Source organism: Rousettus aegyptiacus, unplaced genomic scaffold, assembly GCF_014176215.1.
Source record: "Rousettus aegyptiacus isolate mRouAeg1 unplaced genomic scaffold, mRouAeg1.p scaffold_m13_p_4, whole genome shotgun sequence".
Classification (NCBI taxonomy): Eukaryota; Metazoa; Chordata; class Mammalia; order Chiroptera; family Pteropodidae; genus Rousettus; species Rousettus aegyptiacus.
The window spans coordinates 72669827-72685708 of record NW_023416307.1 but is presented as its reverse complement, the minus strand read 5'-3'; the positions used below and the strand labels follow the sequence as shown (position 1 = coordinate 72685708).

General features: G+C 32.6%; 1 protein-coding gene across 1 annotated transcript in view; it reads left to right on the top strand.

Annotated features, from left to right (window-relative positions):
• Positions 1–15882, top strand: part of EPHA6 (EPH receptor A6) — a 795422-nt gene that overhangs the window by 346928 nt on the left and 432612 nt on the right. The window contains 1 exon segment of the mRNA XM_036218922.1: positions 12171–12506. Within this exon segment, the coding sequence (XP_036074815.1) occupies positions 12171–12506 (336 nt within the window).

Below are 15882 nucleotides of genomic sequence, written 5' to 3'. Positions count from 1 at the left end.
CCCTTACAGCCCCCACCTGAAACTCCCCCTCCCATCCTGAGTCAGGAAGTGCATGTAGACCCTCAGAGAAGGAAATCATGTGCCCCTTGCGTGGAACACTACCGGGGTATATCAGCTGTAAGAAATCTAACCAGAAGCTCTTTCTTTTTGCCTCATTCTCAGCCAGCCTAATAAACTCTCCTTTCTCTAACAAAGTTATCCGAGCATCCAAATTCCTCTGTTGGTGTCACTTCCTGCAATCTAAGTAGTTAATCTCATCACTTTCTACTGCTTTTGTTAGTGTTAGCATTTGAAACTGCTTCCAGAAACTTTTCCAGGGATTTAAAAGGAGTCATTTTTTTTCCCCCTTAGTATCAGGGTCAGGGATATTTTCAATGTATGAGTTTAAAAGGAAGTGAAAGATTAAAATATTAGAAATGACTAACCAGGACATTTGGCCAGTAAAAGGTCCAGTAAGGAAAGAGTTTATAGACATATAGTATATGATTATATAAATATGATTTTAAGGACCCCCAAGGAGTCATTCCCTGCTTAGTGCCATTAACAACCCTTAAGTTTCTGCTACAAAAATGCATGTGATTTCACCATTAAGAGTTTTATAATTTATTTGGGTTTTCAGAGATAGGTATCTCTTATTTTAAAATCTTGAGACAATCACACACACATACACACATATATGATTTTTTCACATAAACATTTTTTATTAAGATTATATTGTTTGGAGTAGTTTTAGATTCACCACAAAATTAAGAGACAGTGTAGTGATTTCCCACATACTCTCCTACTCCAAATGTGCATGTGCACAGCCTCCCCCATTATCAACATTCTTTACCAGAATGGTACATTGGTTGCAACTGATGAACCTACTCTGACATACTGTAGTCACTCAAAGTCCAGAGTTTACATTAGGAATCGCTCTTAGTGTACATTTTATGGGTTGGGACAAATGTATAATGACATGTAGTCATCATTATAGTATCATACAGAATATTTTCACTGCCCAAAAATCTGTGCCCGCCCCCCATTCATCTTTCCCTCCCACCAACCCTTGGCAACCATTTATCTTTTTACTCTCTCCATAGTTTTGCATCTTCCAGAATATCATATAGTTGGAATCATACAGTATATAGCCTTTTTAGATTAGCTTCTTTCATTTAGTAATATGCATTTAAGATTCCTCCATATCTTTTCACGGCTGGATAGATTATTTGTTTTATAGTGCTGAATAATATTTCATTGTCTGGATGTACCACAGTTCACATATCCATTTACCTACTGAAGGACAGCTTCGTTGCTTCCTAGTTTTGGCAGTTATGAATAAGCTGCTGTCAACACGAAAGTGCAGGTTTTTGTGTGAACATAATTTTTCAAGTCTTTTGAGTAAATACCAAGAAACATGATTTCTGGATCACATAGTAAGAGTATTTTTACTTATGTAAGAAGCCACTGAATTATTCTTTGCATTCCAACAACAACAACAAAAAAATGAATGAATTCCTCTTACTCCATATCCAGCATTTGGCATTGCCAGTAATTTGGATTTGGGCTATTTCTAATAGGTGTGTAGTGGGATCTCATTGTTGTAATTTGCATTTCCCTAGTGACATGTCCATATTACACCATATTGGTGTCTTTTCATATTCTTATATGCCATCTGTATATCTTTTTTTTGGTCAGGTGTCCACATAAAGATTTTTAGATGATTCAAATGGCTACAGTTAAAAAAAATCTCTCCTATTCGGAGCTAATCACTTGAACAGTTCTTTTTCATGGTGACGGAGGAGTCTGATCCTTCAAACTTCTACTGGGCCTGGCTATTATTGTTAATTCTCTTTTTCACATTTTGTTTGCACTGAGTCCTTGTTCATAATCTGTAAGTATACTCAAACTTCTGTCATGAAAAATATGCTCCCAGTCTAATATTTTTTCTTCTCCAAAACAAACACCTTGGGAAAGCAGTCTTCACTGGTTGTGGCTACTTCTTTACTTTTAATTTACTTTTTACTCTACTACATTCACATTTTTGCTCTCCACTCTACTGTGATCACATTTTTCTTCCAACACTTTAAGTAAACCGGGTAAGAAAAATTAACTAATAATCTTATTTATCATTTGTATTAGAAACATTTTTGTCCTTTTATTCATAACATTTAATTCTGTTGATCACTACCTTTTTCTTAAAACTATCTGTTCCCTTTCAGTCTAAGACACTGCAATCTTACCTTCATGCTCTTAATTTTATGACCATTGTATTTGTCTATCGACAGTTTCTCTTCTTTTGCTCACCATTAAATGTTAATTTTCCTCAAATTCCTTTCTTTGCCTTCTTGTCTTTTCATGTGTTCTCATTCTCATGGCTTCATATAGAACCTGTAAATACATTATGCCTATATTTTTATCCATATCTCAGTCTTCTCTTCTAAGGTCCAAAGTATTCCAGCTGACTAATTATGGAATCTAACAACATATGTGTTCTATGGAAACTTGCCTACATCTCAGACCTGCTCTCATACCATACCTCTTTGGTTATTAAACTCGTGGACTTCTGAGATGCTGAACTTGTTCCCAACCTTAGTGCCATCAATTTCTTCTACTTGAAATGATCAATGCCATTTCCTTTTTGCCATTCAGACTCAAGTGTCGGTTCTTATTATAGGCATTTCCTGACCACCCATTTAAAAATCGAATCTCTCTAAGTTATTCTTTTTTATGTCACATGTTTTACTTTTTGTGGATTATATCACTCTTTGAAAATATCAGATTTTTTTTTATTTTTGTGCAATTGGTTCCATTTGACCTATACTAGATTACAAGGGCCAATAGGATCATGGCTGTTCTTTCTTTACTGTATTTTTAGCACTGATAATAGTGCCTGGCAGATACTTGGTACTAAATAAATATTTGATGAACAAATAAACTAATACTTTCAAGCTCAACCTGAAAAAGCCAATTTTATTGCTTTCTCTCCCAGTCTGCTCATCTACCCCAGCTTGTTTCCTTATTCTGGAGAATCTATGCATCAATCCAAGCCAGAAAGCTTAAAATCATAAATCTGCCCTGAACTTGACATGTCCAAGTAGTCACAAGTCCTATCAATTCTACCCCTTATCCTGTTAGTTTCTGGCTTTATCCTTTTGGTTAAGGCCCTTAACTATTCCTTGGACTAATTTAATAATATCCTGGCATGATTTCTTCCTTGTCTTCTATCCCTCCAAATGTTACAAATTACTAGAAAGTATTTTTTTTCTAAACAAAAACAAAATCTTGATCATGTTCTCACTTCTCCCTAAAGGCTTTCAAAGCCCCAAATTGTAAGAGTCAATTCAAGGAGTCAAAGAACATCCCTAGCCTGTCTCTCCCTCTCCCAATTTAACTATATTAGAATCTCTCAAACAATCTTAATAAACACTTATACCAACAACATATTTCCAGATTTGAGTCCCCTTGATTTTTAAAAGTCATTGTATTCTTTTTGCATAAGCTGTAAAATATGTAAAGAAATTATGATATGAAATTTAAAATGAAATACTGAAATGTTTTCTTTAGTTAGTGATCTATTTCATAAACTCTAAAATTTTTTTCTCAGGTGATTCATTAATGTATATTCTGTGCTTTAAAAGATGATCTGTGGGGGACACTCCACAATATCAAGTCTTGGTCAATTAGGGCTGCCTCTGAGAGCAGTTCAGAGCACAGAGAGCCTGCTGCCTGCCAAGAAGTGTGTTATCAAAATAACTGTTCAAGGCTTTTCCAGGCCAGAAGGGAAATTACTCACTGAGGTTAAAGAAACAAAGGAAGATAAAAGGTACTAAGAAAAAGTTACTTACTTGTCAAGCAGAAAAGGCAGAAAGCATGAAAAGATCAAGAAAAATGAAGTGAGGATTCTAATATATGAATGTATGGAAAGTTAGACAAAATATTATTCCACAATCATAGCATTTTTACTTTGATGTTCCTCATGTGTTAAATCAATAGGATTTCTTAAAGCTGCTGAACAGGTGCTGGAAGATTAACAGATTCAGCAAACATTTGCGTTACCTACTTAGAAAAGTTCAAAAAATAAAATATGTTATATATGTGAATAATTCTAATGACATCAAAAAATTTTGTTTTTATTTTGTAAGTATGCAATCAATTACCTTGTATGTAAAAACAGTATTTTCCAACTTCATTCTTAATACAAAGTCAAATATTATGTCTTTGTATCTTTGTATTTGACATACAGTGGCAGTGATTGGGATGAAAATGCAAAAGTTGAACTTAACTTTTGTTCTAAGACTAACATTGTGAAACGTGGTTTCTTGATTGCTGGAACAATTGGCCGCCTGCGAGAGGAATTAATCTCTCCCTCTTATTTTGAGTAGAATAAATAGTGTGTTGAGATGCAACAGGAGTGGTGTTCTCCATTTCAGCTGGCCTGCTCAGGTGACACACATCTGAGTGGGTACAGGGATGTTCACCCAGGTACCCCTGCTCTGCTTGCTATCTCTTCTTTTTTTCCCCCATCTCTTTAGGTTTTTGCCCTTTTTTTTCGAAGCATGTTTTGCATGGAGAAAACCATTCTGATTGCTTGTTTTTCCATCTCATAATTGAAACACAAAAGCACAACTGTTTGGTTAGGTGGCTCATTGTGAACACAGTATAGCAGTCACAATTATATAGAGGCCAAAATAGGATAAGTTGTAAAGATGGATTTTAGTGCTTATAGAAGGCTGTGTTATAGTCTAGACTTGTCTTTTTATAGACAATAACTCTAAATATTCACTCAATATATTGCAATGGTATAGTTTTCAAATTAAAACAACCCTACATTCCAGAATAGATAACTGTAGTTAATGAATCCCAGTTTCTCCAATACAGATCACTGATGTAAGAGGTTTTTTGAGCTTTATGGAGTTTCCTAAACACAAATACTTTAATATTTATTTCGGTGTTTTTTTTTTGTTTTGTTTTTTGTTTTTGTTTTTTTACCAAATGACCTGGGAGAGGTTCTTCTATAGGAAGAGATATTTAGTAGTCATTCTGCTGATGCTGGAGAATTGAGTGACCACTTGCTTCCAGGGTGAATCTATTTCTGCCCTCTACCGTTGTAACACAGAGAGAATTGTCCCATTCAATATTATCTACGTGTACACTATAGACTAATTACCAATAAACAGTCATAACTGGAAAGAGAGTATTCATAATTATTCCCACAAAGTTATGCATTTTGAGGAAGTTTATTAATTTGTTTTAATCTATTCATTTATTGTTTTGATTTTCTCTACCAAATTATGACAGTTCTTAGTCTCTATTTCTAATGAATGTTTAACATAATTGACTCAAACAGTGGAAGAGTTGTATGGAGATGTGCATGAGTTTTCTTTTTTCATGGTATTATGGAAACTAGATCATACTTAACTCAGAAGATCCACGGCCAAATTAGTTAATTTGTACTTTATTGTACTTTCATCATATATGTGGTTTTGCTCTTTAATTCTTGATCTGCACAGCTATAACATATCGTTTTAATTCTTACAACTAATTATTCTATGGGTTTCTATGTATATTTTTCCCCTGAATTGATGAGGATGATTAACTACTTTTGGAAATTTTTTCAGTGTTTATATCAGCGCTCTAAAGCATAGAAATTTGGAGACAAAAGGTGCACTTTTCAAGTTTTTAAGAGTCTACAGAAACTTTAAGAAGTTTTTATTCCTTCTCAATCAGTAGAGAGTGGGTGGCTGCCCATTTTGTTATGGCTTTTTATTAGTTAATCTCAGTTGTCATAATGTAAATGCTCCCTTCTACTTCTCAAGTGATTTTCAAGTTTTGTGGATCAGGCTTTTCAAAGATTAAATAAAACCTTGGACTCTGCTCTTCAATATTTATCAAATTTTGCACTATGTGAAAAATAACTCAAAAGATTGCACAAAACCAGGCATTCCATTCATTCCCTTAGTTAAAGCACATGCTGCCTTTGGATCATCCTGGATCACAATAGACTTGTGTACATGAATACAAATATTTCAGTGTAATATGACATTTTCTAAGTGTCAGTCACCTCTTTTATAAAATAGAGAACTAATAACTACCTTATAGGTTTATCGTGATAATTAAATTAAATAAATCATGTGAAATATTAGCTACACTCCTTAGAAAAAAACAAGTTCTTAAAAAATGTTGGTTGTATTTCTTGTATATGTTACTACAAGTATAAAAGTGGTCAGTTCTTCCAGAGGACAAAAAGGTGTCACAGAGTGGGTAACACCTAAATCAGAACATGAAGAATGAGTAGGAATTTTTCAGAAAGCTAAAGGAAGTAAAAGAGCAGCATGTGCAAGGGCATTGAGATGTAGTGAAAAAGATCATAAGAATAGGGATGAGCCTGGTTATGAAGATATGTGTAGACAAGATAGGAAGTTTAGATTTTATTTGGAAAGTGAATGGTATTTGGTCTATTAGATTTATTTTTAAATTTTTTATATTTAACTATGAGTTTTAGAAAGAATGGAGAATCCAAAAAGAATTACCTAAGTCCTCATTCATAGTATTATGAAAACATTAATGAAAAAAGTCATAATTTTAAACATCAATTAAGTTACTGAAGAAGGTGTAGTAACATTGAAGAAAATATGTTGAGTACAAAGGATTTGAAGTGTACACGCTGCTGTATTTTAAACATATTTACCTTGAAGATTTAATTTTCAATTGCTATTCTACATATAAAGTTATTTTAAATGTTCTAAGATAACATTATTAAAAGGAACCTGTTGTAGGAAGGCAATAAATTGCTCAATAATTTGTATGTTTTGAGAATTTATATTCTACAATACTTCCTAAGAAAAGCACTATAAAATCCTTTTCATATTTATTTACCAGATCTTTTCCATCTATGAGACAAATATAGTATGGTAGAATAATAAAAAAAGAATCTGAACATAAAAAGCCCTAGGTATCATTCTACTACTCATGTACTGCATGACCTTGACATAATTACAATACTTATCTGGGTCGCGATTCTTTAAATAAATAAATTGATTTAGTTTCTTCCCTGTTGTGAGATTGAAGCCCCAGTTTAGTGATTACTTGTTATCCATTTTCAAATATACACACATTTTATGTATAAATAGAGCACAAATTGGTTTAGAGAAGAATACAAAATTCTATTTATGGGTGCTCCTATTAGATATTCTTCAAAAATTCCATAGGAAAGACATTAGATTAACAATATGGACATAGATAAAAGTTAAAATTAATAGTGATAATATAAAAATGAAATGACTTCTAGAGTTTTAAATTACATCTATATGTAGATCTGACAACTTATATTTTTAGTACATTATTAGTCTAGAGATGTAATTTTTCATTTGTTCTTATATTTTTATCTTTCTTTAGTAAATTCTATAATTTACTCATTTACAATAGAATTTACCTAAACATCTATAAATGGTTCAATATATATTTTTAAGTATTCTCTTCGATATAGATTAACACAGAACTGTTTTTATTTCATTTGTAAACTCATAGGTCTAAAGAAATTTGCTTTTCATTTAGAAAACTATATTACCACATTCTTGGGGGCCATTAAATTACCAAACACATTTAAATGATTGGCAGGTAGTTTAATAGGCAGTAGCCTTTCATGACTGGATGTCCTCATTTGGATCAAATTTTTATTGTTCTTAAGATTAAAAAATGCATCTGCAAACCACAGTTAGCTATACAATTAATAGGTAGATAGTTATTTTCTAATCAATATGAAAAAGACCCTGTTCGTTTATGAGTTAATATATTTCTATAATTATAAACATGAAATATAAATCTGTAGCAATCAGTGAAGTAGCTGAAATATGACCCTTAAGTTTGCTTCTCCTTGTCAGCTTTTATTTGACAGTGTTCTGAAGAACACTGCATTCCCCCAGATGCTCCTTGGAAAATAAAGCTGTAGGAACAAATGTTTAGTAAATAGTGGATTTGACAAAGGGAAGCAAAGTGTGTTACTTTTGTTTCAGCATCAATCTGCCAGAGGAATCTTAATTTGGACACTGAACTCATTTTTTGTGTGATATCTCATGGAATTAAAGATACTGTGCAGGATATATTTTTGGATATAAATGTTTAACAACAGCTTGCACAGAAAAACTTGAAGTGAAATAAAACAAAACAAAAATCATAACCCACCTGCCCTCTGCTACCCTAAGAAGAAGATGGGGACTGCAGGGCCAGATGCGTTTCTGAGAAGGGAAGAGGCAGCACATGCCACAAACTTCTCATAAATTTATTATTAGAGCACTATTCCTTTATTCTTTAAAACTGTAAAGAGGAAATCCAAATCGAGGCTAAAAAAGGAAGAAGATTGAAAATATATTTTCTAGATATACCAGTAGAAATAGCTTTGTAGTTTTTATGTAAGGCTTATTACATGGTGAGTTTGAAAAACAGTTATTTGCAAATCAGAATAATTGCACTTTTCTTATGAAGTTAGTCTGGAGGGTGAAGTGTGGAGATTGCTTTTCTTCTATGTGAATTACTTGTTTTCTTTAAAAAAAAAAAATCAACATAAGGAAATCCCTGAAATGTTCAATACAGATGTCTCCAAAAGGTTATGGCTACCAGGGTTTCCCCCACCCACCTCTAATGTATCACATAATCTTTGTATAATTTATAAATGATAGCAAAGCTATCAGGCCACATTCATAAAAGCCCAGTGACACATAATTTAGTTGAATCTGAGGATTAGAATTAATTGTCTGTCTTTGTTCCAACTTCTAAATCTTAGTATATGATTCACTGCATGCCATTACAGCTTAATATTTGCATGAAATCACAGTTTAGCTGGCATAATTTTACAGCAATTAAAAAGCTATTTAATCATCATGCAAATTAATATGAGGGCCCTTGAGTCAGAAGGGTGTTGCCTTTTTTTTAAGTTTCTCCAAGCAGACAGTTATATACTTGCAGACATCTATAACATAATTGATAACATTCTTCCTATTCATGGAAATATAAGTGAATATTAATTCATGTTTTCTATTATAAATAAAAGAGCAACAATATGAATATGCCATTCTGTAGGAAGATGTTATTATGATAATGATAATGAATCTTTATCTCCCAGACATAAGTCTAGGTTGAAAGTAAAAAGCTACACATATCCCTTGTGCTCTCATTTATCATCCCTCCCATATTTTCCTTTCCAAAAGCAGATGTTCCTGTAACTCTCTAGAACATAAAATGACCTAAAGCAATGTATGCAGAAACCTTTTAGAAAAGCTAACTGTTCCTTTCCAGGTCTAGCTTTAGCTGACGTACATATAAATTGATGAGGACCCTACCCATCAGATTGCTGATATCAGGATCCAGTTAAAAAAGAAAATATATAATTTATAATAACACTTCTTAATATCTCAAACCCAGTACACAGTCATGGAGGTTTATGACTAATGTTCTGTTACTCTAACACCATATGACAGATCTTACTGCCAAGTACCCTGCATTCATTCAGACCATTCCCTTCGCCGCAGCCAGAAGCTCTTTTTAAAACACACTATTTCCATGCATAAAATATTTAGTTTCTTCTTGTTGCATGTAGAAAAATATCCAGACTCATTCCAATGAGCCTAGCAGTCTTGCATTATCTGACCTCCTTCTGTTCCTTAAAACTCACTTCTTATTTTTTCCTTTTACATTCTAGTTATAGTGATTCTCTGCTAGTTCCATGACTATTTTAAGATCTTCCTTGACTGAAGTACTACTCACCTTCTACCCCTAATATTCTTCCCACCTCTCTACACTTATTTGCCACCACTGCGAGGCTTTCTCAGAATGGTTCTTAAATGGATCCTCCTTTTTTTTTTTTTTTTCAGCCTGTGTGTTTTTATTTCAACTCCTTTCCTTTTCTTTATTAAAGTATAGCTGACATACAGCATTATATTAGTTTTAGGTAGACAACATAGTGACTTGACATTTGTATTCCTTACAATGTGATCACAATAGGTCTAATAACTGTCATCATTCAAAGTTATTACAATAATATCAACTGTTTTCCCTATACTGTACATTACATTCCTATCACTTATTTTCTTTCATAACTAGAGGTGTGTACCTCTTATTTCCCTTCATCTTTTTCACCCATTCCCCTACCTCCTTCCCCTCTGACAACCATCAGTTTGTTCTCTGTATCTATGAGTCTGTTTCTATTTTATTTGTTTATTTGTTTTGTTTTGTTTTATTTTAGATTTCACAAATAAGTGAAACCATATGGTATTTGTCTTTCTGTCTGATTTATTTCACTTAGCATACGTAACACCCTTCAGGTTTATCCATGTTGTTGCAAATGGCAAGATTTCATCCTTTCTTATGGCTGAATAATATTCCATTTTACATATATGTCACATCTTCTTTATCCATTCATCTATCAATGGACATCTAGGTTACTTTAATCTTTTGGCTATTGTAAATAATGCTGCAATGGACAAAGAGGTGCATATATCTTTTTAAATTAGTATTTTCAATTTCTTTGGATAAATACCCAGAAGTGGAATAACTGAATCATATAGTAATTCTACGCTTAATTTTTGAGGAAACTTCGTACTATTTTCCATAGTGGCTGCACCAATTTATAATCTCACCAACAGTGAATGAGAGTTTTTTTTCTCAAATCAGTTTTTTTCCTTTTTATTTTCATAATTTCATTTAAAATTTGAATTTTATTCTTCTGTTTATATGTGTATGTGTTTATTTAAACATTTAACTAATATATAAATAACAAGAAAGCAAGAATAATTCTATCACATTCAGACTGTTAAGTCCAAGATCTAGTAGAGTATATGATAAGCTTAGTAGTCACTAAAAAAAAAATATTTAATGAATGAATGTCTGTATCTTGAAATACAAAAGGAGCCTATATCAAAACTCGCATTTCTTTCTGTAGAGATAATGTTGAGCAGAGAAATTTCTTCCTGCCTTCTAAGCAAATTTTCTTAATAGCAGAAATATTAAAAATTGGTTTAGATTTAAAAATAAGCCTTCTAAAAGGTGGCAGAAATGTTATTTCATTAGTTATTTTTGCAATGAATTATTTTTAAAAGTATCAGCATAAGCATAGTCTCTTATAGAAAGGATTCTATTTCATATATAGTACATAATGCAGTGTATGGCATCAGGTAGATTTTCGGTTAATATTTGCTCAATAGATGATATGAAACTGAAATTTGAGGGGCTTAAATATGTGTAAAAGATTTTTGACACTTTTTTAAAAAAAGGTGGATTAACTAAAGGATTTAAATACACCATGCAGTGTGATTCGTATGCAAAAATAGTGAGAAGACTGCGGGAAGATGTCCATCCAAATTTTGTGACCAGATTGTGTAATGAAGAGTCTTGATGATAAATGAAATGATTGTGTGGGTCTTTTTGTCAGCTTTTAAGGACACAGTTACTTGTGTTTAATGAAGTTAATCTGAATAAAAGTCTAGTCACTATATTTTATATGCACCCTTTAATCTTTTCCATATAATGCTTTTATCCTGTGAAATTAGCGAAATCATTAAAAAACGCTTTGTACTGCCTCCAATTTCTCTTTCTCTTCCTCTTCTTCCAAACTGTTCACCCTAAATTTATGGTCGTTCTCAACCCATGAGAAACAGATGCTTAGGGATTATCAAAGGTAATGAATAGTTTTCTCTACATACCATGCATAGTATGAAGAGTAAAAGGCTGAACACAATGTTGTTTTATATATATAATATATAATTAATATATAATATATATGTATAATATATAATATATAATAATATAGATAAACTTTCTTTTTAAAATTTGAAAATGGTGATATAATTATTAAGATGTAATTAAAACTATAGCATAATTAAAAATGTTTGGTTTTATATTTCCAGCCAACAAATTTAAAGAGAATAACTATCTTGTTGCGATCTGTGACTTTTGATATTAAATATTGAAATTCATATACCAAAAAGTTAATTATAAACTATCTTCACCCCTGAAGACTCCTTTTTTACTAGACTTAATCAGATATTCTTAACCATATGTTCTTTATGGTTCCTATAAGAAGAAAGAGCTCAAACTAATACAAAAGACCAACGAGTGTTTTTTGATGAAGTTTTTGAGTTAGCACCATAATTCATTGTCCTATACATGTACTTTGTTTTTTAATTGCTTTTCTCTAGGGCCACCTTCAGCTCCTAGGAATGTGGTTTTTAACATCAATGAAACAGCCCTTATTTTGGAATGGAGCCCACCAAGTGACACAGGAGGGAGAAAAGATCTCACATACAGTGTAATCTGTAAGAAATGTGGCTTAGACACCAGCCAGTGTGAGGACTGTGGTGGAGGACTCCGCTTCATCCCAAGACATACTGGCCTGATCAACAATTCTGTGATAGTACTTGACTTTGTGTCTCACGTGAATTACACCTTTGAAATAGAAGCCATGAATGGAGTTTCTGAGTTGAGTTTTTCTCCCAAGCCATTCACAGCTATTACAGTGACCACAGATCAAGACGGTAAGTTCCATTGCTATTCTCTCAAACAGATCCATAATTTCCTTTTGCTGCACAATATCCTTGATGGGCCTATGTTTCCTACGGTGCAATTGTATATTTTATATACTACAGAAGTGATTTTCTTGTCATTGCTCTTGTTGTTTCCAAAGGTGCAAAAAGATTTTTTTGATATACTTATTAGGAGTATGGTTGATTAGATACAATACTTTTTTCTATTGTCTATGTATTTGTTTTTTTATATAATCCTATACCAATATAAATGAGTAAATCCATATTTTTTACCAATGAACATTAGCTATAAATGAAACGTTACTAAATGAATTGAAGTTCAGTTACCCCACTTATGCTGCCATCCTTTTTTCATATCAAATAAAGCAAGTAGTAAAAATTTATGCTAATTATAATGATCTATATTGTAAAAAGATTTTAGTTAACATGCTTAACCATGATTCACTCTAAAAAGAAATAGCTAAAAATATCTAGAAATGAGTCCAAATGCTATTGCAGACTGTAAAATGTAGTTAAACTGTCTTTTTAAAAAATTCAATTGCTTTATAACAATTCCTTTATAACACTGTAGATTTTTGCTACAATGTAGTTAGTGTGAATACTCCTGTGATTTTATAAGTGCATGTTCATGATTTATTATAGAGAATAATATAGGAAAAGCTTCAGAGATTTTAAAAACTTTCTTTGAGAGGCATTCATAAATTATGTGGATACACAAATGATTGTCTTATAGCAGACAGTATTGTTGTGTAAGAACACATATATATGAAACAAATTTATAAAGATAAAACTAAATTTATACATTGTATTTGTTTGCTTGATCTGCTATAACAAATGTCATGGTTTGGGTGGCTTAAATAACAGAAATTTATTTTCTCACAAATCTGGAGGCTAGAAGTCCAATATCGAGGTATCAACAGGGTTGATTTCATTCTGAAGCCTCTCTCTTTGGCTTGTAGATAGCCATTTTCTTTCTTTGTCTTCACATGGTCTTTCCTCTATGCATATTTGTATCCTAATCTCTTATTCTTATAAGGGAACCATCTTATTGGATTAAAGCCCATCCATATGACCTCATTTTACCTTCATTACCTGTTTATAGGACCTATCCCCAAACATAGTCACTTTCTGATGTGATACGATTAAGACTTCAAAATGTGAATTTTAAAAGTATGGAATTCAGCCCATAACATACACTAAAGCAGCATGTGATGATATTTTACATAAAAGAAGTCTGTCGAAAGTGTTGGAATACACCTAAGCAATGAAAAGGAACAAACCATTAATACAAGCTCTTGGATTAACTTTAAGGGTACTGTGGTAAGTGCAAAAGCCAATATTAAAAGGAGGTATACAGTGTGATTTTCTTATATAACATTCTTTTTTAAAATTAAATTTACTGGGGGACATTGGTTAATAAAATTATGTAGGTTTCAAGTGTACATATCAATAGTACATCATCTATATATTGCATTCTGCGTTCACCACCCAAAGTCAAATCTCTTTCTGTCACCATATATTTGACCCCTTTATCCCCCATCTACCACTCCACTTACCCTCATCCCCTCTGGTAACCACTAAATGGTTTCCTGCGTCTATGAGTTTTTGTTTGTCTTGTTCATTTGCTGCTTTCAGTTTTCTATCCCACATATGAGTGAAATCATATGGTCCTCAACTTTTTCTGTCTAACTTATTTTGCTTAGCCTGATTACTTCAAGATCCATCCATGTTGTCACAAATGGCAGTATTTTCTCTTTTCTTACGGCTAAATTATATTACATCATATATATGTATCATTTCTTCTTTATCTAGTCATCTATCAAAGGACACTTTGGCTGTTTCCATGTCTTGGCTGCTGTAAATAATGCTGCTGTGAACATCAGGGTGCATATATCTTTATGGATAAATGTTTTCAAATTTTAGCGGTAGATACCCAGAAGAGGTATTGTTGGGTCATATGATAATTCTGTTCTTAATTTTTGAGGAAACTCCATCATATTTTCCATAGTGGCTGTACCAATTTACATTCCCACCAGCAGTATATGAGGGTTCCTTTTCCCCTACAATCTCTGTAACACATTATTACTTGTCCTGTTGATGATAATCATTCTAACAGGTATGAGATGGTATTTCATTGTGGTTTTAATTTGCATTTCCCTAATAGCTAGTGAAGTTGAGCATCTTTTCATATCTGTTGGCTGCTTATATGTCTTCTTGGGAGAAGTATCTGTTCAGGTCCTTTGCCCAGTTTTTAATTGGACTATTTGTTTCCTTGTTGTTGAGTTGTATGAGTCCTTCATATATTTTGCATGTTAACCCTCTATCAGAGTTGTTGTTTGCAAATATTTTCTCCCATTCAGATGGTTGCCTCTCTGTTTTGTTGATGGTTTGGTTTTTGTGTTTTTTGTTTTGTTTTGTTTTGTTTTTGCTGTGCAGAATCTTTTTAGTTTATTAGAGTCCAATTTATTTATTTTCGCTTTTATTTCCCTTGCCTTTGAGCTCAAATTTATAAAATTCTCCCTAAAATCATGGTCCATAAGTTTAGTACCTATGTTTTCTTCTATACAATTTATTGTTTCAGGCTTTATATTTAGATCTTGTTCCATTTTGAGTTAATTTTGGTGTCCAGTGACAGATAGCAGTCTAATTTTATTCCTTTGCAGGTGGCTTTCCAATTTTCCCAGTAGCATTTTTTGAAGAGGTTTTCTTTTCTCCGTTGTATGTTTTTGGCTCCTTTGGTTTGGCTTATAAATATGCAGGTTTATTTATGGGATCTCACTTTTATTTCATTGGTCTCTGTTTCTGTTTTTCTGCCAGTTTCGTGCTGTTTTGATTATTGTTACTTTGTATTATAATATGAAGTCAGGCAGTGTGATACTTCCAGTTTTTTTTTTTTTTTTTCAGGATTACTTTAGCTGTTAGAGTCTTTTGTGATTCCATATAAATCTGATGATTATTTTTTTCCATGTAGAGAATAGATTAGTGGTGGCTAGGGGCTAAGAATTCAGGGGAGAGAGATATGGCAGTGAAGTGATAGCAGGAAGGAGCCATGTGATGACAACACAGTTGATTCTTGATTGTGGTGGTAGTTACGTAAGGCTACATATGTGGTAAATTTCATAGAGCTAAACACACACATACATACATGCTTGCACACACGTATACATGTGTACATGAGCCCCATGGATTCTGGATTTTACCAATGTCAGTTTCTTGGTTCAATGTTGTATTATAGTTATGCAAGTAGTTAACTTTTTTTTTGCAAATTTCTGTGAAACTATAATTATTGCAAAATAAAAAGTTAAAAACTTTGCTAAACCCAAAAAATGTACAGAAAGAAAAGTTTAATATTCTACTAAAACATATT